The sequence below is a fragment of the Kogia breviceps genome, chromosome 1, assembly GCF_026419965.1.
Source record: "Kogia breviceps isolate mKogBre1 chromosome 1, mKogBre1 haplotype 1, whole genome shotgun sequence".
NCBI lineage: Eukaryota > Metazoa > Chordata > Mammalia > Artiodactyla > Physeteridae > Kogia > Kogia breviceps.
The window spans coordinates 113,420,095-113,444,551 of NC_081310.1; the positions used below are offsets into that span (position 1 = coordinate 113,420,095).

Here is a 24,457-nt window from a genome sequence, read left to right on the forward strand (position 1 = left end):
CAGAAAATGGGGACCAAACCCAAGTAGTAATAAGAGGGAGGAATGCGTTTGAGCTGAGCTTCTGGGTAACAGCAGACAAGGTTGGTGTGGGGAAGGAAGGAAGAAGACTTCATAAAGAGAGATTCAGCTCGAGGGGGACCAGCAAGGCAAATGTTGTGGAAGGTGGTAAAGGAGGAGGAGCTTGTACCAAAGAAAGTATGTGATACACTTAAATCATTTTGCTCTTGGGTGGGCAATGAGAACTTAATAACCTGCAACTGTCTGCAGTCACCAGTGGTTAACTGGGAATAGAGCCAGACCAGAACAGGGAGAGGAGAGTCTGATTGGTTTTCTCTATGTGTGTGCAAATGACCATGATTGGTCTGCTAGTATTTCCCATAGAGCAGTGTGAGCACCACTGCTAGCTTGCAGTGATTTCAGTTGTGTAATATGCATTATTTTTACGTTAAGTTATATATTTTTTTTCTGTTTTGTTCTTTGGGGTTTTTTTTTGTGGTACGCAGGCCTCTCACTGTTGTGGCCTCTTCCATTGCGGAGCACAGGCTCCAGAAGCACAGACTCAGCGGCCATGGCTCAGGGGCCATGTGGGATCTTCCCGGACCAGGGCACGAACCCATGTCCCCTGCATCGGCAGGCGGACTCTCAACCACTGCGCCACCAGGGAAGCCCAAGTTATATATTTTAATGTGTGCAGAAAAATACATTTAGCAATCAAATATGTGATTTCAGAGATCATATTGCCTAAGACAAGAGGAAAATTGGCTCCCATTTTTGCAAAAAGGGAGCCAATTTTTTAAGACACATTGGGGTGGCCAAAAAGTTCGTTCGGTTTCAAGTAAAAAAGACACATTTTTCATTTTCACCGAGAACTTGATTGAACAACGTATTCATTAATTGAAGAAACTTTTTGGCCAACCCAATATTAAGCGAAGAATAGAACAGGTGTTGTTAAGTTGGCAAAAACTGCAAATAACTGAAGTTTGAGACCACTTGGCTAGAGCATGGGTTGAATGTTTATTTTAAAGATAATATGATAGAAGCCTAGTAGATATTCTGTTAATATAATTATCTTTCTTTTCATAGCTGGGCTTTGCAGATCTAAACCTGGCAGAGTTTGCTGGATCAGGAAATACTACTCGCCGCTGTTTACTGGAAGGCTATGATACCAAAAATACAAGACAGGATAATTCCATTCTTAAAGTAAGCACGTTTCTAGATTTACATGTCAACAAGTGAGATTCTCTGCCTTTAAATAATCATAGGTATATACTGTCAAGGGCAAGATGAGAATCAGTATTGAGATCATAAGCTGAACATACCACTGAAATACTCACCGTGTAGAAGAAAAAACTATCCAAATCACAGAAGCACTGAAAAGTAACAAATGTTCACCTTCATGATCACATGGTGCTGTAAACATTCAGGGAAGAATACGCACAACCACTACAGCATAAGGGCTCAATGAGTGGAAGGAGCATCATAAATGAATACCTTACAATGCTTATAGCTCCCAAGGGGTGACTTCCAAAGCAGCTGTGGTGGGCACATAGGAGTCACTGGGTTCTCTCGCAACAAGTGAAATGACAGGTGAAACTCACTTTGGGCATATGCCCTACTGTTTCCAAGTCCCTTCAGGAGCCATGTATTCTGGTGAACCCAGAGGGAATACATACTTCAGAGAGCTGGAGTATTAAATGAAACCAGTAGAGAAAATGTTTGTACGGTACCTTGCATCTAGTAAAACTCACTGGATAAACCTGTTGCTGTGTTTTAGTTAGGTTTACCCCATTATGGTAAGTTATCTAATGATAAGAAAAGAAAATAATCCTGAATAAAAACTGAATGGTCAGAAGTTAGTGGACAAAAGAATTACCCTATATCTAACAGTTTTCAAACCCACTTAGCTTATGCTTGGCACTTAATAGATTCTTAATTCATGACTACTGTTAAGGTTTTTGTTACTATTACCATTATCATTATTATTCCCAGAACACAATAAGATCCTATGGCTGATTCTTAAAAGGCAGTCAGCACCTAGAGAATAGCAGCATTTCAGAAAGCATTAGCAAAGCTTTAAATTCTGGTCCAACAAAAATATACCATTTCTGAATAATGGTACTCTAGGTATTCATTCATTCATTCAACCAGAATTGTTTGAGTAGCCAGAGGTTTAGGGAGCTTAAGGAGCATAATCCCAGCCACGTAGCAGGAGCGTGGATTATGGCGTCAGGGCTCTGTGTTTGTTCTTAGATCTCTGGAGCCCTGTGTAAGCACTTCACCTCTGCCCCACTGTTTACTCCTCTGTAAAAGGGGAATCTCAGTACTTGCCCCAGGGACCTGTTCTTGAGGCCTAAATGAGTTACTGTATGTGATTTTGCCAACATTAGTTGTATGGAATAGAAATCCCTCAGGTTAGCTCATGTAAAAGAGAACTTTAGTTCAAACACAAGGACGTTTCATAGAGCCCTAGGATGGGACGTTACAACCAGACCTGAACTCCCAGGAACTAAAGGAGCTTTCTAGGCCTCTCAGGGACTGTTCTTGGCTTTCTGCATTACCATTCTGTCTGTAGACCAACTTCCTGTGCTTACTCACGGCTTCCCTGCCCTCCCTAGAACTTCAGCTGCCAAGTGGCATTGGCTTGCGATGACGTCAGCAGAATCTGGGAGGTGGGGGAGGCTGTTTCCAGAGACCTTCTCTAAAAGGTCTTGGCCTGGTAGATCTCCCAGAATGTGTTTGCAGTAGTATCCTCACAAAGCCTAGTATACTCTGGGGCAGGGTGGATGTTCTACAGATGCTAACTCCTTCTTTCTAGAAAGTGGCAAGAACATTAGTTAAAGTCACATAGTTAAGTACCTTGAGAGAGAAGCTGATCCATTTGGTAGGTAGAGAAGGACATTGAGTACTTCTAAATTTTTATGGCTTTATTGAACTATGATTCACTTACCATACATTTCACTCAGTTAAAGTACACAATTGAATGGTTTTTAGTATATTCATAGGTGTGTCAAACTATTGCCATAATCAATTTTAGAACATCTTCATCACCCCAAAAAAGAAACCTTGTATGTGCCCAATAGCAGTCACTTCCCACTTTCCCCCAACTCTTCTCCCTTCCCCCCAGCCTAAACAACCACTAATCTACTGTCTGGCTATGGATTTACCTATTCCAAACATTTCATGTAAATGGGATTATAGAATATGTAATGTTTTGTTTCTGGCTTCTCTAAACTTAGCATAATGTTTTCAAGGTTCATCCATGGTGTAGCATGTGTCAGTACTACACTCATTTTTGTGGCTAAGTAATATTCCATTGTATGGCTATACCACATTTTATTTATTCATCAGTTAATGGTCATTTGGCTTGTTGTTTTCACTTTTTAGCTATTATGAACAATGCTACTATGGACATTCATATACAAGTTTTATTGTGGGAGTATATTTTCTTTTCTCTTGGGCATGTATCCAAGAGTAAGTACTCTTGGAGCAGAATTCTTGGGTCACATGGTAACTCTGCTTTTAACCTTTTGCAGAGCTACCTGACTGGTTTTCAAGTGGCTGAAACATTTTACATTCCCATTAGCAGAGTGTATGAGAGTTCACATTTCTCCATATATTGAGTCCTTTTATTCTTTAGCTTCTTAGAATGGGGAACTGCATAGATAACCCTGTGCATTTCATATTTCAGATGCTGCTAATAGGTATGTGGAGACTTGAATTAAGCATTTAGTCTTCAGGATAAACACATATAGAGATCCTCCAGAGGAAATGCCTCTTACTGTGGGTGAAGGGTCTTGAATAGCTCGGGCTGTCAGGAAGATCAGATATTTCTAAGCCTGATCTTTACAAAATATTATAATTCCTTCATGAATGAATAAAATCATGAATGATTAAAAAATTCATTCATTCACTCTTGTCCAAAGCTAGAACAAAGGCCAGAAGCATTCTACTTTTACAGGCCACCAGCAGGCACCCCTGAAAGCATCATTATGGCAAACATGTTGGAGGAAAACATTCCAGACACCTAAACACCACAGAAGTCTGGGAGGAAAGACAGATAACGTAGACCAGAACAGCACACACCAAGAAGATTGTTACTGGTGAAGCCCTTGCTTTTTGTTTCCATCTTTTCCACTCTAATTTTTGCTGTGACAAAGTTATTAATGTTAAAAATGATTTTTTAACCTATGTCTGTATAAAGCAGCAATTCAATAATGGATATAACCCCATTCAGTAATCATTTTATTTATAAATAGGAAATACTGGACTAGGTGATGTGGAAGGTGCATAGATTAGCAGAATGTGGCTTCTCCTCTCAAGATTTTTATAATTACAATATTTCTTTTTCTTATGTTTAGGTTTTAATCAGTATGCAACTGATGTCTGGTGACCCATGTTTTAAAACGTAAGTTGATGCTCAGTAAATGAGTTATTTTTCTGAAAGTTTAATAGTGATTTATTTGTTTAAATTTTCACATTCATATTATGTAGTGTTTGTAGGCTAATACCAGTGAAGGAATAGTTCCTCTTTTAGGAGACTGACCTGACCTTCACAAAAGTTACTATTACTTATTACCAAACAAACTCTCCATGCTCTAAATTATTTAAGCCATGGGTCTTTTTTCATCTTCAGGTTTTGGGTGAAATTATACAAATTTAACTTTTTAATTTGATATCTGTGGATTTGTCATTTCTTCAATAAACACCTATTAAGTGCCATGTGCTAGGCCCTAATCTATAGACACTAGAGCAGGGGCCCCCAACCCCCAGGCCGCGGACCGGTACTGGTCAGCAGCCTGTTAGGACTGGGCTGCACAGCAGGAGGTGAGTGACGGACAAGCCAGCGAAACTTCATCTGCCGCTCCCCATCGCTCGCATTACCGCCTGAACCCCCCACCCTCCCACCCCTGTCCATGGAAAAATTGTCTTCCAGGAAACAGGTCCCTGGTGCCAAAAAGGTAGGGGACTGCTGCACTAGAGAAACAGCAGTGAAAAAAATAGATCAAGTCCCTGACATCTTGGAGTTTGTACTCTAAGAGGAAAACAGACAACAAGCTAACAAGTAAATATATACTATAAAGATAGTTATGAATGCTTTGGAGAAAAATAAAGCAGGGTAGGAGAGGCACGGTGCGAGAAGTGTTGCTATTTTATATAGTCAAGGAAGTCCTTCCTGGTAAAGGTGATATTTGAGCAGAGACCTGAGGGAGGTAGGAAGCAAGTCATGCAGATATTTGGGGAAAGAGCATTTGAGACAGCGGTAACAAGGACAAAGGCCTTGAGAGAGGTGGGTGTTTGGCATGTTCAACTAACTGCCAGGAGACCAATGTGTCTAGAGCAGAGTGGGTGAGGAAGAGGGTGGTAAGAGATGAGACCAGATGATAAAGGATCTTGTAGGCCATTATAGTAATAGCCTCATAGGCCGCTTATAATCTGAGTGAGATTAAAAGCTACTGGAGTGTTGGGAATTCCCTGACAGTCCAGTGGTTAGGACTCCGTGCTTCCACTGCCGGGGCCCAGCTTGGATCCCACGTGCTGCACGGCGCAGCCAAAAAAAACAAACATGCTACTGCTGGAGGGTTTAAAACAGAGGACTAAAATGTAAAATTATCAAATTTCTGGCTGCTACATAGAGAATAGACAATTTGTGGGAGCAGTGAAGGGGCCAAGGGCAGAAATAGGTAGATGAATTAGTAGGCTGTTTTGTAATCCAAGGTTTGGGGCCTGAGTAAAGAATGGTGTAAATTTATTGAAATGAGAGAGCCTAGAAGAAGAACAGGTTGGGAGCTTGGGTATCAGACATGTTAAGTTTGAGATGTCTATTTAACATCCAGCCAGGCATTTTGAGTAGGCAGCTGGATATATCACTGTAGGGTTCAGTGGGGAGGCCCAGACTGGAGACATAAATTTGGAAAGCATGACATCATCAGCACAACTGGTTAAAGCCATGAGCTTTGATTAAATGACCTACAGGGAATGAGTATAAATAAAGAAAAGGACCACAGACTGAGGTGTGGGACACTCCCGCATGTTAGAGGTCAGTGAGATAGGGAAGAACCAGCAAAGGAGCAACCAGTGAGATAGGAGGAAGGAACCAAAGGAGACTTCTGTCCTAAAACCAGGTAAAGAGTGTGTTTCAAAAAGGGTGGAGTAATCAGCTGTGTCACACACTACGGAATTAGGTCACGGAAGACATGGGCTGAGAATTGACCTATGGATTTTGCGGTATATAGACCATTGGTAACTCTGACAAGCACTGGTGGAATGCTTTTAGACTACGGCCACATTGGAGTGGGTTAAAGAAAGTTTTGGAGGAGAAAAATTGGAGACAGTGAGTATAAACAATTCTTATGAGGAATTTTGCTACAAAAAAGGAACAGAAAAATGGGGTCATAAATAAAAAGAGGATGTGGGGTTAAGGGCAGCTTTTTATCTTTTTTTTTTTTTTAAGATGGGAGATAGCACAGCATACTTGTATCCTGATAGGAATGGTCCAGTAGACAAGGAGAAATGTGGTACAGAAGACAAAACGGCCAATTGCTAGAACAGTGTCCTTGGATTGTCAAGAGGGATGAAGGCAGAGTGTGTGGATACAGATGCATATATATGAGAAGTGGAAACGTATAGAAGTTATTTTCAAATTGCTCCTTTTCTTAGTGATACAGGAAACGAGGTAATCATTGAAGAGCAAGGATGAGAAAGATGGAGGTGGGGGTTTGAGCAAAGAGGGAAAAATGTGTAAAAGTCTTCTCAGACAGCAAGAGAGTGAGCTGAATGGGAAAAGGCAGTAGGATGCCTGTCAGCAATCTTGAAGACACTTAATAGTTAAAAATGAAAGTTAGGGACTTCCCTGTTGGCACAGTGGTTAAGAATCCGCCTGCCAGTGCAAGAGACACGGGTTAGATCCCTGGTCCGGGAAGAACCCACATGCCACGGAGCAACTAAGCCCATGTGCCACAACTACTGAGCCTGTGCTCTAGAGCCCGTATGCCACAACTACTGAAGTCCGCGCACCTAGAGCCCATGCTCCGCAACAAGAGAAGCCACAGCAATGAGAAGCCCACGCACTGCAAAGAAGAGTAGCCCCCGCTCACCACAACTAGAGAAAGCCCACGCGCATCAACGAAGACCCAACGCAGCCAAAAATAAATAAATAAATAAATTTATACCAAAAAGTAGTTAATCAGATATCATTTAAATATCTGAGAAAAAAATACATCTGGAAAAGAAAACAATTAATTCCCTATGCATCAACTTCCATGTAGTTCTCTATTTACATACTGCTTTATAAAGATGAAAATATATATATTTAACACAAATCAATTCTTGATTAAAATTATGCATTTTTGTAAAACTTAGCCTTCCTCTGCTGTTTTCTCTCAAACCATAATTTCCTGGCTTCTTTCTTTATTTCCTGCTCTTTTGAATGTAAACAATTTTTGGTTTCTTAGGTAACAATATGTTTTCCTAATGGAATATGTTTAGGGTGAAATGAGAAAATGAGCATTAAAATTTAGTAGAAGAAAATGTATTCATCATTCCTTCTTAGGAGCTTTTTATGAATGTTCCCTTTCTGGCCCTTTCTCTGCCATTTTATCTCTCTGTGAAACTCAAATACTGAAGAGCTCAAAAAGTAGATTATCTTATGTCCTGTATTATCTCCACAAATGTTATTCTGATAATCTAGAGATTATAGTAATAAAGACTTTTTTTTGTAAACTTTGCTTTTTTATTTTATTTTATTTTTATTTTTTATTTTTATTACTTTTAACAAACAGGATATCACATGTTAGCCTTCTCCTTTCCTAGACATGCACATATTAAGCACATCTTCATATAACATATTACCCATCCCTTCCTTTCCTTTTGGACTGTGCCATTTTTGGTTTTTTTTTTTTTAACATCTTTATTGGAGTATAATTGCTTTACAATGGTGTGTTAGTTTCTGCTTTATAACAAAGTGAATCAGCTATACATGTACATATATCCCCATATCTCCTCCCTCTTGCATCTCCCTCTCACCCTCCCTATCCCACCCCTCTAGGCAGTCACAAAGCACCGAGCTGATCTCCCTGTACTACTATGTGGGTGCTTCCGACTAGCTATCTGTTTAACATTTGGTAGTATATATATGTCCATGCCACTCTCTCACTTTGTCCCAGCTTACCCTTTGCCCTCCTCGTGCCCTCGAGTCCATTCTGTACGTCTGCGTCTTTATTCCTGTCCTGCCCCTAGGTTCTTCAGAACCATTTTCTTTTTTTAGATTCCATATATATATGTGTTAGCATACAATATTAGTTTTTCTCTTTGTGACTTACTTCACTCTGTATGACACTCTAGGTCCATCCACCTCACTACAAATAACTCAATTTTGATTCTTTTTATGGCTGAGTAATATTCCATTCTATATATGTGCTACATCTTTATCCATTCATCTGTAGATGGACACAGGTTGCTTCCAAATCCTGACTATTGTAAATAGAGCTGCAATGAAGATTATGGAACATGACTCTTTTTGGATTATGGATTTCTCAGGGTACATGCCCAGTAGTGGGATTACTGGGTCATATGGCAGTTCTATTTTTAGTTTTTTAAGGAAGCTCCATACTGTTCTCCATAGGGGCTGTATCAATTTACATTCCCACCAGCAGTGCAGTAGGGTTCCCTCTTCTCCACACCCTCTCCAACATTTATTGTTTGTAGATTTTTTGATGATGGCCATTCTGACTGGTGTGAGGTGATACCTCATTGTAGTTTTGATTTGCATTTCTCTAACGATTAGTGATGTTGAGCATCCTTTCATGTGTTTGTTGGTAATCTGTATATATTCTTCGGAGAAATGTCTATTTACATCTTCTGCCCATTTTTGGATTGGGTTGTTTGTTTTTTTGATATTGAGCTGCATGCGCTGCTTGTATATTTTGGAGATAAATCCTTTGTCATTTGCTTCATTTGCAAATATTTTCTCCCATTCTGAAGGTTGTCTTTTCATCTTGTTTATGGTTTCGTTTGCTGTGTAAAAGCATTTAAGTTTCATTAGATCCCATTTGTTTAGTTTTGTTTTTATTTCCATTTCTCTAAGAGGTAGGTCAAAAAGGATCTCGCAGGTTTCCCTGGTGGCGCAGTGGTTGAGAGTCCACCTGCCGATGCAGGGGACACAGGTTTGTGCCCTGGTCTGGGAGGATCACACATGCTGTGGAGCGGCTAGGCCCATGAGCCATGGTGCTGAGTCTGCGAGTCTGGAGCCTGTGCTCCTCAACGGGAGAGGACACAACAGTGAGAGGCCCATATACCGAAAAAAAAAAAAAGATCTTGCTGTGATTTATGTCATAGAGTGTTCTGCCTATGTTTTCCTCTAAGAGTTTTATAGTGTCTGGCCTTATATTTAGGTCTTTCATCCATTTTGAGTTTATTTTTGTGTATGGTGTTAGGGAGTGTTCTAATTTCATTCTTTACATGTAGCTCTCCAGTTTTCCCAGCACAACTTATTGAAGAGGCTGTCTTTTCTCCATTGTATATTCTTGCCTCCTTTATCAAGTATAAGTTGACCATATGTGCGTGGGTTTAACTCTGGGCTTTCTATCCTGTTCCACTGATCTGTATTTCTGTTTTTGTGCCAGTACCATACTGTCTTGATGACTGTAGCTTTGTAGTATAGTCTGAAGTCTAGGAGCCTGATTCCTCCAACTCCGTTTTTCTTTCACAAGATTGCTTTTGCTATTTGGGGTCTTTTCTGTTTCCATACAAATTGTGAAATTTTTTGTTCTAGTTGTGTGAAAAATACCTTTGGTAGTTTGGTAGGGATTGCATTGAATCTGTAGATTGGTTTGCATAGTAGAGTCATTTTCACAATGTTGATTCTTCCAATCCAAGAACGTGGTATATCTCTCCATCTGTTTGAATCGTCTTTAATTTCTTTCATCCATGTCTTATAGTTTTCTGCATAGCGGTCTTTCATCTCCTTAGGTAGGTTTATTCCTAGGTATTTTATTCTTTTTGTTGCAATGGTAAATGGGAGTGTTTCCTTAATTTCTCTTTCAGATTTTTCATCCTTAGTGTATAGGAATGCAAGAGATTTCTGCATTAATTAGTAGTATCCTGCTACTTTACCAAATTCATTGATTAGCTCTAGTAATTTTCTGGTAGCATATTTAGGATTCTCTATGTATAGTATCATGTCATCTGCAAACAGTGACAGTTTTACTTCTTTTCTGATTTGGATTCCGTTTATTTCTTTTTTTTCTCTGATTTCTGTGGCTAGAACTTCCAAAACTATGTTGATTAATAGTGGTGAGAGTGGGCAACCTTGTCTTGTTCCTGATCTTAGTGGAAATGGTTTCAGTTTTTCACCATTGAGAACGATGTTGGCTGTGGGTTTGTCGAATATGGCCTTTATTATGTTGAGGTAGGTTCCCTCTGTGCCTACTTTCTGGAGGTTTTTTTAATCATAAATAGATGTTGAATGTTGTCAAAAGCTTTTTCTGCATCTATTGAGATGATCATATGGTTTTCTCCTTCAGTTTATTAATATGGTTTATCACATTGATTGATTTGCATATATTGAACAATCCTTGCATTCCTGGGATAAACACCACTTGTTCATGGTGTATGATCCTTTTAATGTGCTGCTGGATTCTGTTTGCTAGTATTCTGTTGAGGATTTTTGCATCTATGTTCATCAGTGATATTGGCCTGTAGTTTTCTTTTTTTGTAACATCTTTGTCTCATTTTGGTATCAGGGTGATCGTGGTTTCATAGAATGAGTTTGGGAGTGTTCCTCCCTCTGCTGTATATTGGAAGAATTTGAGAAGGATAGGTATTAGCTCTTCCCTAAATGTTTGATACAATTTACCTGTGAAGCCATCTGGTCCTGGGCTTTTGTTTCTTGGAAGATTTTTAATCACAGTCTCAATTTCAGTGCTTGTGATTGGTCTGTTCATATTTTCTATTTCTTCCTGGTTCAGTCTCGGCAGCTTGTGCATTTCTAAGAATTTGTCCATTTCTTCTAGGTTGTCCATTTTATTGGCATACAATTGTTTGTAGTAATCTCTAATAATCTTTTATATTTCTGCAGTGTCAGTTGTTACATCTCCTTTTTCATTTTTAATTCTATTGAGTTGAGTCTTCTCCCTTTTTTTCTTGATGAGTCTGGCTAATGGTTTATCAATTTTATTTATCTTCTCAAAGAACCAGCTTTTACTTTTATTGATCTTTGCTATTGTTTCCTTCATTTCTTTTTCATTTATTTCTGATCTTATCTTTATGATTTATTTCCTTCTGCTAAATTTGGGGTTTTTTTTGTTCTTCTTTCTCTAATTGCTTTAGGTGCAAAGTTAGGTTGTTTACTTGAGGTGTTTCTTGTTTCTTGAGGTATGATTGTAGTGCTATCAACTTCCCTCTTAGAACTGCTTTTGCTGTATCCCATAGGTTTTGGGTCGTCGTGTCTCCATTGTCATTTGTTTCTAAGTATTTTTTAATTTCTTCTTTGATTTCTTCAGTGATCACTTCGTTATTAAGTAGTGTATTGTTTAGCCTCCATGTGTTTGTATTTTTTACAGATCTTTTCCTGTAATTGATATCTAGTCTCATAGCGTTGTGGTCAGAAAAGATACTTGATACGATTTCAATTTTCTTAAATTTGCCAAGGCTAGATTTGTGACCCAATATATGATCGATCCTGGAGAATGTTCCATGAGCACTTGAGAAAAATGTGTATTCTGTTGTTTTTGGATGGAATGTCCTATAAATATCAATGAAGTCCATCTTGTTTAATGTGTCATTTAAAGCTTGTGTTTCCTTATTTATTTTCATTTTGGATGATCTGTCCATTGGTGAAAGTGGGGTGTTAAAGTCCCCTACTATGATTGTGTTACTGTCGATTTCCCCTTTTATGGCTGTTAATATTTGCCTTATGTATTGAGGTGCTCCTATGTTGGGTGCATAAATATTTACAATTGTTATATCTTCTTCATGGATCGATCCCTTGATCATTATGTAGTGTCCTTCTTTGTCTCTTGTAATGGTTTTTATTTTAAAGTCCATTTTGTCTGATATGAGAATTGCTACTCCAGCTTTCTTTTGATTTCCATTTGCATGGAATATCTTTTTCCATCCCCTCAGTTTCAGTCTGTATGTGTCCCTAGGTCTGAAGTGGGTCTCTTGTAGACAGCATATATATGGGTCCTGTTTTTGTATCTATTCAGCCAGTCTGTGTCTTTTGGTGGGAGCATTTAATCCATTTACATTTAAGGTGATTATCGATATGTATGTTCCTATTACCATTTACTTAATTGTTTCCGGTTGTTCTTGTAGGTCTTTTCCTTCTCTTGTGTTTCTTGCCTAGAGAAGTTCCTTTAGCATTTGTTGTAGAGCTGGTTTGGTGGTGCTGAACTCTCTCAGCTTTTGCTTGTCTGTAAAGGTTTTAATTTCTCCATCAAATCTGAATGAGATCCTTGCTGGGTACAATAATCTTGGTTGTAGGTTTTTTTCCTTCATCACTTTAAATATGTCCTGCCACTCCCTTCTGACTTGTAGGGTTTCTGCTGAAAGATCAGATGTTAACCTTATAGGGACTCCCTTATGTGTTTTTTTTTGCTTTTCCCTTGCTGCTTTTAATAGTTTTTCTTTGTCTTTAATTTTTGATAGTTTGATTAATACTTGTCTTAGCATGATTCTCCTTGGATTTATCCTGTATGGGACTCTGCGCTTCCTGGACTTGATTGACTATTTCCTTTCCCATATTAGGGAAGTTTTGAACTATAATCTCTTCAAATACTTTCTCAGTCCCTTTCTTCTTCTTCTGGGACCCCTTTAATTCAATTTTGGTGTGTTTAATTTGTCCCAGAGGTCTCTGAGACTGTCCTCAATTCTTTTCATTCTCTTTTCTTTATTCTGCTCTGTGGTAGTTATTTCCACTATTTTATCTTCCATGTCACTTATCTGTTCATCTGCCTCAGTTATTCTGCTATTGATTCCTTCTAGAAAATTTTTAATTTCATTTATTGTGTTGTTCATCATAGTTTATTTGCTGTTTAGTTCTTCCAGTTCCTTGTTAAACGTTTCTTGTATTTTCTCCATTCTGTTTCCAAGATTTTGGATCATCTTTACTATCATTACTCTGAATTCTTTTTCAGGTAGACTGCCTATTTCCTCTTCATTTGTTTGGTGTGGTGGGTTTTTACCTTGCTCCTTCATCTGCTCTTTGTTTCTCTATCTCTCATTTTGCTTAACTTACTGTGTTTGGGGTCTCCTTTTTGCAGGCTGCAGGTTCGTATTTCCCATTGTTTTTGGTGTCTGCCCCCAGTGGCTAGGATCAGTGGGTTGTATAGGCTTCCTAGGTGAGAGGACTAGTGCCTGTTTTCTGGTGGATAAGGCTGGATCTTGTCTTTCTGGTGGGCAGGACCACATCCGGTGGTGTGTTTTTGGGTGTCTGTTACCTTATTATGCTTTTAGGCATCCTCTCTGCTGATGGGTGGGGTTGTGTTCCTGTCTTGCTAGTTGTTTGGCATAGGGTGTCCAGCACTGTAGCTTGCTGGCTGTTTAGTGGATCTGGGTCTTAGCGTTGAGGTGGAGATCTCTGGGAGAGCTTTTGCTATTTGATATTATGTGGAGCTGAGAGGTCTCTGGTGGACCAATGTCCTGAACTTGGCTCTCCCACCTCAGAGGCACAGGCCAGACACCCAGCCGGAGCACCAAGACCCTGTCAGCCACATGGCTCAGAAGACAAGGGAGAAAAAAAGAAAGAAAGAAAGAAAAAATAAAGTTATTAAAATAAAAACAATTAAAATTTATTTTAAAATAATTTAAAAGTAATAAAAAAAAAAAGTGAAAGAAAGAAGAGAGCAACCAAAACAAAAAACAAATCCATCAATGATAACAAGCACTAAAAACTATACTTAAAAAAAAAAACAGACAGAACCATAGGACAAATGGTAAAAGCAAAGCTATACAGACAAAGTCACACAAAGAAGCATACACATACACACTCCCAAAAAGAAAAAGGAAAAAAAAAAATATATATATATATATATAAATATATATATATATATGTATATATCATTGCTCCCAAAGTCCACCGCCTCTATTTTGGGATTCTTCGTTGTCTATTCAGGTATTCCACAGATGCAGGGTACATCAAGTTGATTGTGGAGATTTAATCCTCTGCTCCTGAGGCTGCTGGGAGAGATTTCCCTTTCTCTTCTTCCCCCCACCCCCCCCACAGCTCCTGGGGTTCAGCTTTGAATTTGGCCCCGCCTCTGCATGTAGGTCACCTGAGGGCGTCTATTCTTCACTCAGACAGGATGGGGTTAAAGGAGCAGCTGATTAGGGAGCTCTGGCTCCCTCAGGCCGGAGGGGAGGGCGGGGTACAGAATGCGGGGTGAGCCTGCCGCGGCAGAGACCAGTGTGATGTTGCACCAGCCTGAGGTGCACCATGTGTTCTCCTGGGAAAGTTGTCCCTGGATCACGGGACCCTGGCAGTGGCAGGCGGCACAGGCTCCTGGGAGTGGACGTATTGATAGTGATCTGTGCTTGCACACAGGCTTCTTGGCAGCCTTAGCGTCTCATGCCTGTCTCTGGTGTCCGTGCTGATAGCTGTCGCTCGCACCCATCTCTAGAGCTCATTTAGGCAGTGATCTGAATCTCCTCTCCTTGCGCACCCGGAAACAATGGTCTCTTGCCTCTTCTGCAGGTCCAAACTTTTTCCTGGACTCCCTCCCGGCTAGCTGTGGCGCACTAGCCCCCTTCAGGCTGAGTTCACACAGCCAACCCGAGTCCTTTCCCTGAGATCCGACCTCTGAAGCCCAAGCCTCAGTTCCCAGCCTCCACCTGCCCCAGAGGGTGAGCAGAGAAGCCTCTGGGACTGGTGAGTGCTGGTTGGCACTGATCCTCTGTGCGGGAATCTCTCCGCTTTGCCCTCCGCACCCCTGTTGCTGTGCTCTCCTCCCCGGCTCTAAAGCTTCCCCCCTCCGCCACCCGCAGTCTCCCCCCCGTGAAGGGACTTTTTAGTGTGTAGAAACCTTTCCTCCTTCACAGCTCCCTCCCAGAGGTGCAGGTTCCATCCCTATTCTTTTGTCTCTGTTTTTTCTTTTTCCTTTTTGCCCTACCCAGTTACGTGGGGGAGTTTCTTGGCTTTTGGGAAGTCTGAGGTTTTCTGCCAGCGTTCAGTAGGTGTTCTGTAGGAGTTGTTCCACAGGTAGATGTATTTCTGATGTATTTGTGGGAGGAAGGTGATCTCTACGTCTTACTCCTCCGCCATCTTGAAGGTCTCTCCTGTGCTGTTTTATAATCTATCCCATATGCAGCTCATCTCAGCGCTGCATGCTGATTATCTGCTCTCCATGTCACCTCTCCTCAGGAGGCTCAAAGGAATCAGCAAATCCCCTGCATCAGAGCTAAGAATCCCCAGAGCAACCCATTCACACACAGCGGGGTGGCTAGAGAAAGACTTTTATAACTCATTAAAATAAACAAACTTTACCTAATCCCCAGATACATGAAAGTATTTCTCAGGAGAATCAAACTCCCAATATTTGTTTTCTCTTTTCCTTGAGTATCTGAAATTGTGCAACTGTCAGTAGAAAAGGGACAGCTTTAACACATCCATGTACTTGCTGAGTATGGATTGAATAGAAAAATGTTTGAACTGCTGATGTGAAAAGTAAATTCTTTTTACCAGGTTGTATTTCAGTGTATATCAAACATGTAAAATCACAGTACTTGGGAATTCCCTGGCGGTCCAGTGGTTAGAACTCCAAGCCTTCACTGCCAAGGGCCAGGGTTTGATCACTGGTTGGAGAGCTAAGATCCTGCAAGCCGAGTGGCATGGCCCCCCCAAAAAATCACGGTACTTAAGAGCTGAAAAGAGTGTTGCAAGTTGTCTAGTCTGTTGACTTTTTTTCCCCAGAATATTTAGCCACAGAATCCCTTTGCACAAATACATTATGAATCCTGTATATAGTATTTGTCTATTGAGGGAGAAAAAAGGTGTAGTACCCTACTACCCTTGAAGTCCCTAAGGGAGCTTCATGAAGCCAGTTTTTAAGGTATGGGTATAATGCAAGTTCACTTTTTACTGTTGAGGACCCTAAGGCACAGAGCAATTGAGGGACTTGACTGAGTATTTGTCTGTAAGACAAAGATGTAAATAACTGCTGGAGAGGGTCATTGTACTATTCTCTCTGCTTTTGTCTGTCTTTTAATTTTTCATAATATAAGTTTTCAAAAACCTGCTAGAGAAACAGACAAGAGTGTAGCAGATTCTTAGCACTCTGAGTTAAATTCTAGTTTTGATATTTTATGAACAGAAGATCTGTTGCTTAGATCAAACAATTTTTCAGAAACACAAATTTTATACTAAAGCCAGTACTTATGAAGAAGACAGCTGGTAAGTCAGCCTCTAACCACTTGTCCTAAACTCTGCTTTATAGTTCTCTACAATTTGTCAAATATCCACCAGCTCTCATAAAAGAATGAAGCTGACTCTGAAGAGAAAGCCAACCACTAATGCTTATGAAAAGGATATTTTGAAGGAGAAATTATATGTACTGGCATTTAATGATTTGGTGGTAAAGCAGATCTAGGGATGATATACTCTTGAATAGCTAGGGCTCTGGAGTGTTCATATTCTAGAAAGGAGGAAATTATCACTTGTCAAAATGATTTAATGAATATTACTGTGTCCCAATTTAATTCTTGAAACAACTCTGTGGTGTGAGAACATTGAGGCTCAGAGTTTACAAAACTAGTTTGTCCAACTCCCCAGTATTCTCTCATTCAGTACATGTGCATAGATTACCTACCATGTGCTAACATTTACCAAACTCAGTAAGACCAACCCCCTGCTCTGAAGGATTCACTATTTATATGGGAGACAGAGGCACAACATATGATGTTATTGAGACATAGAGGAGAGTCCTTAACTACTCTTCCTTGAAAGCCAGGAAAGTCTTCACTGAGGGGATGACACTGAGCTTAAGTTTTAAAGGATGAATAGGAAATCACTAAGCAGGGGAGGTGGGTAGAGACATTCCAGGAAGAGAAAACAGCTTGCACAAGTTTATAGCATTGTTACAGGGCATGGAGAGAATATTTATGAAATACCAAGTAGGTAGTAGTGTCATTTTAGGAGGTCATTTTTCACATACTCGTAACATTACATGAAATTAAAATAATCCCATCCCTTTTATTCTGAAATTGAACTACATTAAACAATTTCTGATAAGACATATAAAAACATTTTCAGAACAAAAGGGGTAATAGAATAAAAGAGTGGCACGTGATAGGCACTCAGTGATTATTTATTCAACAATTTGAAATTCTTCTAGTAACTGTTAGGAGATTTCTCCTAATAGCTGTTAGGAGATATTTCCTAATAGCTGTTAGGAGATTTCAAATTTTAAATTTGCTAAAATTTTAGATTCTAAATTTGCCTTAATATCAGTCCCTGTGGTTAATGAATTTTCTCCATAATGCTTAGTTGCCCTAGTGTTAGATCAGTTTGTGCAGATGGCTGAAATTATCAAGGGTTAGGGTTCTTCAGATTTTTTGAAACTGCAGAATGAATAGCGCCAAACTGAAGGTATTGCTCAAAGTGTTATGGCTGTGAAGTCAGGCTGGACAGGGAAGAGCGGAGCCAGAGGGAGACTAATGGAGAGGGAGAAAGGGAAGAGGCCACATGGGGCAGTTCTGAAGGGTTGGAAAACAGGTCTAAGAGGTAGACAGTTGGAGACACTGTAATCAGGCCAGCTATGAAAGGAAAAACAAAAGGTAGTGGCATTAAAAAGATAAGAATTTAGGGAGGTTCCCTGGCCATCCAGTGGTTGGAACTGGGCACTTTCACTACTGTGGCCCCGGGTTCAATCCCTGGTCACGGAACTAAGATCCCACAAGCCATGCGGCATGGCCAAAAAAGTAAAAATAAGAATTTAGACAGGCAGGAATGTGTCACCATCAGTGATTAGTGACTGTGACTACAGACTCCATTGTTTGTAAGTGTACTTCCTTTACATGTTAGTATTTCTTATAGAATATTGAGTGCAGGTTTTTTCACCAAGCTGTTTGACATTGTTTAAAAATATGCATTTTGGTAACTGAAGAGGTAGGTCTAAGCCAGACTGCAAAGGGCCTTGTATTGCCATTCTGAGGAGTTTGAGCTTTATCCCATAGGAAAATATTGAAGCACTTTTTTGTTTGTTTGTTTGTTTGTTTTTTAACATCTTTATTAGAGTATAATTGCTTTACAATGGTGTATTAGTTTCTGCTGTATAACAAAGTAAATCAGTTATATGTATACATATATCCCCTACCTGTTGTGTTTCCCTCCCACCCTCCCTATCACACCCCTCTAGGTAGTCACAGAGCACCGAGCTGATCTCCCTGTGCTATGCGCTGCTTCCCACTAGCTATCTATTTTACATTTGGTAGTGTATATATGTCAGTGCTACTCTCTCACTTCATCCCACCTTACCCTTCCCCCTCCCTGTGTCCTCAGGTCCATTCTCTAAGTCTGCGTGTTTATTCCTGTCCTGCCCCTAGGCTCATCAGAACCTTTTTTTTTTTACATTCCATATATATGTGTTAGCATACAGTATTTGTTTTTCTCTTTCTGACTTACTTCACTCTGTATGACAGACTCTAGGTCCATCCACCTCACTACAAATAGTTCAATTTCATTCCTTTTTATGGCTGAGTAATATTCCATTGTATATATGTGCCACATCTTCTTTATCCATTCGTCTGTTGATGGACACTTAGGTTGCTCCCATGTTCTGGCTATTGTAAATAGTGCTGCAGTGAACATTGTGGGACATGTCTCTTTTTGAATTATGGTTTTCTCAGGGTATATGCCCACTAGTGGGATTGCTGGGTCATATGGTAGTTGTATTTTTAGTTTTTTAAGGAACCTCCCTACTCTTCTCCATAGTGGCTATATCAATTTACATTGTCACCAACAGTGCAAGAGGGTTCCCTTTCCTCCACATTCTCTACAGCATTGTTTATAGATTTTTTGATGATGGCCATTCTGACTGGTGTGAGGTGATACCTCACTGTGGTTTTCATTAGCATTTCTCTAACGATTAGTGATGTTGAGCATCCTTTCATGTGTTTGTTGGCAGTCTGTATATCTTCTTTGGAGAAATGTCTGTTTAGGTCTTCTGCCCATTTTTGGATTGGGTTATTTGTTTTTTTGATATTGAGCTGCATAAGCTGCTTGTATATTATGGAGATTAATCCTTTATCAGTTGCTTCATTTACAATTATTTTCTCCCATTCTGAGGGTTGTCTTTTTGTCTTGTTTATGTTTTCCTTTGCTGTGAAAAAGCTTTTAAGTTTCATTAGGTCCCAGTTGTTTGTTTTTGTTTTTATTTCCATTACTCTAGGAGGTGGGTCAAAAAGGATCTTGCTGTGATTTATGTCATAGAGTGTTCTGCCTATGTTTTCCTCTAAGTTTTCTAGTGTCTGGCCTTACATTTAGGTCTTTAATCCATTTTGAGTTTATTTTTGTGTATGGTGTTAGGGAGTGTTCTAATTTCATTCTTTTACATGTAGCTGTCCAGTTTTCCCAGAACCACTTATTGAAGAGGCTGTCTTTTCTCCATTGTATATTCTTGCCTCCTTTATCAAAGATAAGGTGACCGTATGTGTGTGAGTTTTTCTCTGGGCTTTCTATTCTGTTCCACTGCTCTATATTTCTGTTGTTGTGCCAGCACCATACTGTCTTGATTACTCTAGCTTTGTAGTATAGTCTGAAATCAGGGAACCTGATTCCTCCAGCTCCATTTTTCTTTCTCAGGATTGCTTTGGCTATTTGGGGTCCTTAGTATTTCCATACAAATTGTGCAATTTTTTGTTCTACTTCACGAAAAATGCCATTGGTAGTTTGATAGGGCGTGCATTGAATCTTTAGATTGCTTTGGGTACTATAGTGTTTTTCACAGTGTTTATTCTTCCAGTCCAAGAGCATGGTATATCTCTCCATGTGTTTGTATTATCTTTAATTTCTTTCGTCAGTATCTTATGGTTTTCTACATGCAGGTCTTTTGTCTCCTTAGGTAGGTTTATTCCTAGGTATTTTATTCTTTTTGTTGCAGTGGTAAATGGGAGGGTTTCCTTAATTTCTCTTTCAGATTTTTCATCATTCGTGTATAGGAATGCAAGAGATTTCTGTGCATTAATTTTGTATCCTGTTACTTTACCAAATTCATTGATTAACTCTAGTAGTTTTCTGGTATCATCTTCAGCATTCTCTATGTATAGTATTATGTCATCTGCAAACAGGGACAGTTTTACTTCTTATTTTCTGACTTGGATTCCTTTTATTTCTTTTTCTTCTCTGATTGCTATGGCTAGAACTTCCAAAACTATGTTGAATAATAGTGGTGAGAGTGGGCAGCCTTGTCTTGTTCCTGATCTTAGATGAAATGGTTTCAGTTTTTCACTATTGAGAACAATATTGGCTGTAGGTTTGTCATATATGGCCTTTATAATGTTGAGGTAGGTTCCCTCTTTGCCTACTTTCTGGAGAGTTTTTATCATAAATGGGTGTTGAATTTTGTCAAAAGCTTTACCTGAATCAATTGAGATTATCATATGTTTTTTATCCTTCTGTTTGTTAATATGGTGTATTGATTGCTTTGCATATATTGAAGAATCCTTGCATTCCTAGGATAAACTCCACTTGATCATGGGGTATGATCCTTTTAATGTGCTGTTGGATTCTGTTTGCTAGTATTTTGTTGATTTTTGCATCTGTGTTCATCAGTGATATTGGCCTGTAGTTTTCTTTTTTTGTTACATCTTTGTCTGGTTTTGGTATCAGGGTGATCGTGGTCTCATACAATGAGTTTGGGAGTGTTCCTCCCTCTGCTGTATTTTGGAAGAGTTTGAGAAGGATAGGTATTAGCTCTTCTCTAAGTGTTTGATAGAATTCGCCTGTGAAGCCATCTGGTCCTGGGCTTTTGTTTCTTGGAAGATTTTTAATCACAGTCTCAATTTCAGTGCTTGTCATTGGTCTGTTAATATTTTCTATTTCTTCCTGGTTCAGTCTCGCAAGGTTGTACTTTTCTAAGGATTCGTCCATTTCTTCCAGGTTGTCCATTTTATTGACATATAGTTGCTTGTAGTAATCTCTCATGATCCTTTGTATTTCTGCAGTGTCAGTTGTTACTTCTTTTACATTTCTAGTTCTATTGATTTGAGTCTTCTCCCTTTTTTTCTTGATGAGTCTGGCTAATGGTTTATTGTTTTTGTCTGTCTTCTCAAAGAACAAGCTTTCAGTTTTATTTATCTTTGTTATTGTTTCCTTCATTTCTTTTTCACTTATTTCTCATCTGATCTTTATGATTTCTTTCCTTCTGCAAACATTGGAGTTTTCTTGTTCTTCTTTGTCTAATTGCTTTAGGTGTAAGGTTAGGTTGTTTAATTGAGGTTTTTGTTGTTTCTTGAAGTAGGATTGTTTTGCTCTAAATTTCCCTGTTAGGACTGCTATTGCTGCATCCCATAGGTTTTGGGTTGTCGTATTTTCATTGTCATTTGTTTGTAGGTATTTTTTGGTTTCCTCTTTGATTTCTTCAGTAATCTGTTCGTTATTTAGTAGCATATTATTTACCCTCCATGTATTTGTAATTTTTTACAGTTTCTTTTTCTTGTAATTGACATCTAGTCTCTAGTCTCATAGTGTTGTGGTTGGAAAAGATACTTGATATGATTTCAGTTTTCTTAAATTTACCGAGGGTTGATTTGTGACCCAGGATTTGATCTATCCTAGAGAATGTTCATGAGCACTTGAGAAGAAAGTGTATTCTGTTGTTTTTGGATGGAAGGTCGTATAAACATCAATGAAGTCCATCTTGTTTATTGTGTCATTTAAAGCTTGTGTTTCCTTATTTATTTTCATTTTGATGTTCTGTCCATTGATGATAGTGGGGTGTTAAAGTTCCCACTATTATTATACTGCTGTCGATTTCCCCTTTTATGGCTGTTAGTATTTGCCTTATGTATTGAGATGCTCCTATGTTGGGTGCATAAATATTTACAATTGTTATATCTTTTTCTTGGATCGATCCCTTGATCATTATGTAGTGTCCTTCTTTGTCTCTTGTAGTAGTCTTTATTTTAAAGTCTATTTTGTCTGATATGAGAATTGCTACTCCAGCTTTCTTTTGATTTCCATTTGCATGGAATATCTTTTTCCATCCCCTCACTTTCAGTCTGTATGTTTCCCTAGGTCTGAAGTGGATCTCTTGTAGACAGCATATATATGAGTCTTGTTTTTGTATCCATTCAGCCAGTCTCTGTCTTTTGGCTGGAGCATTTAATCCATTTACATTTAACGTACTTATCAATATGTATGTTCCTATTACCATTTTCCTAATTGTTTTGGGTTTGTTATTGTAGGTCTTTTCCTTCTCTTGTGTTTCCTGCCTAGAGAAGTTCCTTTAGCATTTGTTGTAAAGCTGGTTTGGTGGTGCTGAATTCTCTTAACTTTTGCTTGTCTGTAAAGTTTTTAATTGCTCTGTTGAATCTGAATGAGATCCTTGCTGGGTAGAGTAATCCTGGTTTCATCACTTTATTTTATTTTTTAACATATTTATTGGAGTATAGTTGCTTTACAATGGTGTGTTTGTTTCTGCTATATAACAAAGTGAATCAGCTATACATATATCCCCATATCCCCTCCCTCTTATGTCTCCCTCCCACCCTCCCTATTCCACCTCTCTAGGTGGTCACAAAGCACTGAGCTGATCTCCCTGTGCTATGTGGCTGCTTCCCACTAGCTATCTTTTTCACATTTGGTAGTGTATATATGTACATGCCACTCTCTCACTTCGTCCCAGCTTACCTTTCCCCTTCCCCGTGTCCCCAGGTCTATTCTCTAAGTCTACGTCTTTATTCCTGTCCTGCCCCTAGGTTCTTCAGAAACCCTTTTGTTTTCTTTTTAGATTCCATATATATGTGTTAGCATTCGGTATTTGTTTTTCTCTTTGTGACTTACTTCACTCTGTATGACAGTCTCTAGGTCTATTCACCTCACTACAAATAACTCAATTTCGTTTCTCTTTATGGCTGAGTAATATTCCATTGAATATATGTGCCACATCTTCTTTTCCATTCATCTGTCAATGGACACTTAGGTTGCTTTCATATCCTGACTATTGTAAATAGAGCTGCAGTGAACATTGTGGTACATGACTCTTTTTGAATTATGATTTTCTCAGGGTATATGCCCACTAGTGGGATTGCTGGGTCATATGGTAGTTTTATTGTTAGTTTTTTAAGGAACCTCCATACTGTTCTCCATAGTGCCCTTTCATCACTTTAAATGTGTCCTGCCACTCCCTTCCGGCTTGCAGAGTTTCTTCTGAAAGATCAGCTGTTAACCTTATGGGGATTCCCTTGTATGTTATTTGTTGCTTTTCCCTTGCTGCTTTTAATATTTTTTCTTTATATTTAATTTTTGATAGTTTGATTATTATGTCTTGGCATGTTTCTCCTTGCAGTTATCCTGTATGGGACTCTCTTCACTTCCTGGACTTGATTGACTATTTCCTTTCTTATGTTAGGGAAATTTTCAACTATAATCTCTTCAAATAGTTTCTCAGACCCTTTCTTTTTCTCTTGTTCTTCTGCAACGCCTGTAATTCAAATGTTTGTGCATTTAATGTTGTCCCAGTGGTCTCTGAGTGTCCTCAGTTCTTTTCATTCTTTTTTCTTTATTCTGCTGTGCGGTAGTTATTTCCACTATTTTATCTTCCAGGTCACGTATCCGTTCTTCTTCCTCAGTTATTCTGCTATTGATTCCTTCTAGTGAATTTTTTATTTCATTTATTGCATTGTTCATTATTGTTTGTTTGCTCTTTAGTTCTTCTAGGTCCTTGTTAAACGTTTCTGGTGTTTTCTCCATTCTATTTCCAAGATTTTGGATCATCTTTACTATCATTACTCTGAATTTTTTTTCAGGTAGACTGCCTATTTCCTCTTCATTTGTTTGGTCTGTTGGGTTTTTACCTTGCTCCTTCATCTGCTGCATATTTCTCTGTCTTCTCATTTTGTTTACCTTACTGTGTTTGGGGTCTCCTTTTCGCAGGCTGCAGTTTCGTAGTTCCTTTTGTTTTTGGTGTCTGCCCCCAGTGGCTGAGGTTGATTCAGTGAGTTGTGTAAGTTTCCTGGTGGAGGGGACTGGTGCCTGTATTTTGGTAGGTGGGGCTGTATCTTGTCATTCTGGTAGGCAGGGCCACGTCTGGTGGTGTGTTTCTGATGTCTGTGAACTTAGCATGATTTTAGGCAGCCTCTCTGCTAATGGGTGGGGTTGTGTTCCTGTTTTGCTAGTTGATTTGCATGGGAAATCCAGCACTGGAGCTTGCTGGCCATTGGGTGGAGCTGGGCCTTAGCATTGAGACAGAGATCTCTGGGAGAGCTCTCACCGATTGATATTACATGGAGCTGGGAGGTCTCTGGT

General features: G+C 39.3%; 1 protein-coding gene across 2 annotated transcripts in view; it reads left to right on the top strand.

Moving 5' to 3' along the window:
• EEIG2 (EEIG family member 2) overlaps positions 1-24,457 on the top strand; it is a 101,798-nt gene that overhangs the window by 56,319 nt on the left and 21,022 nt on the right. The window contains exons 4-5 of one of the 2 annotated variants that reach the window (XM_059078758.2): positions 1,084-1,200; positions 4,359-4,405. In XM_059078758.2, coding sequence (XP_058934741.1) covers positions 1,084-1,200; positions 4,359-4,405 — 164 coding nt within the window. The remainder of the gene's footprint in view (positions 1-1,083; positions 1,201-4,358; positions 4,406-24,457) is intronic. The other variant, XM_067041101.1, reaches the window with a different exon arrangement.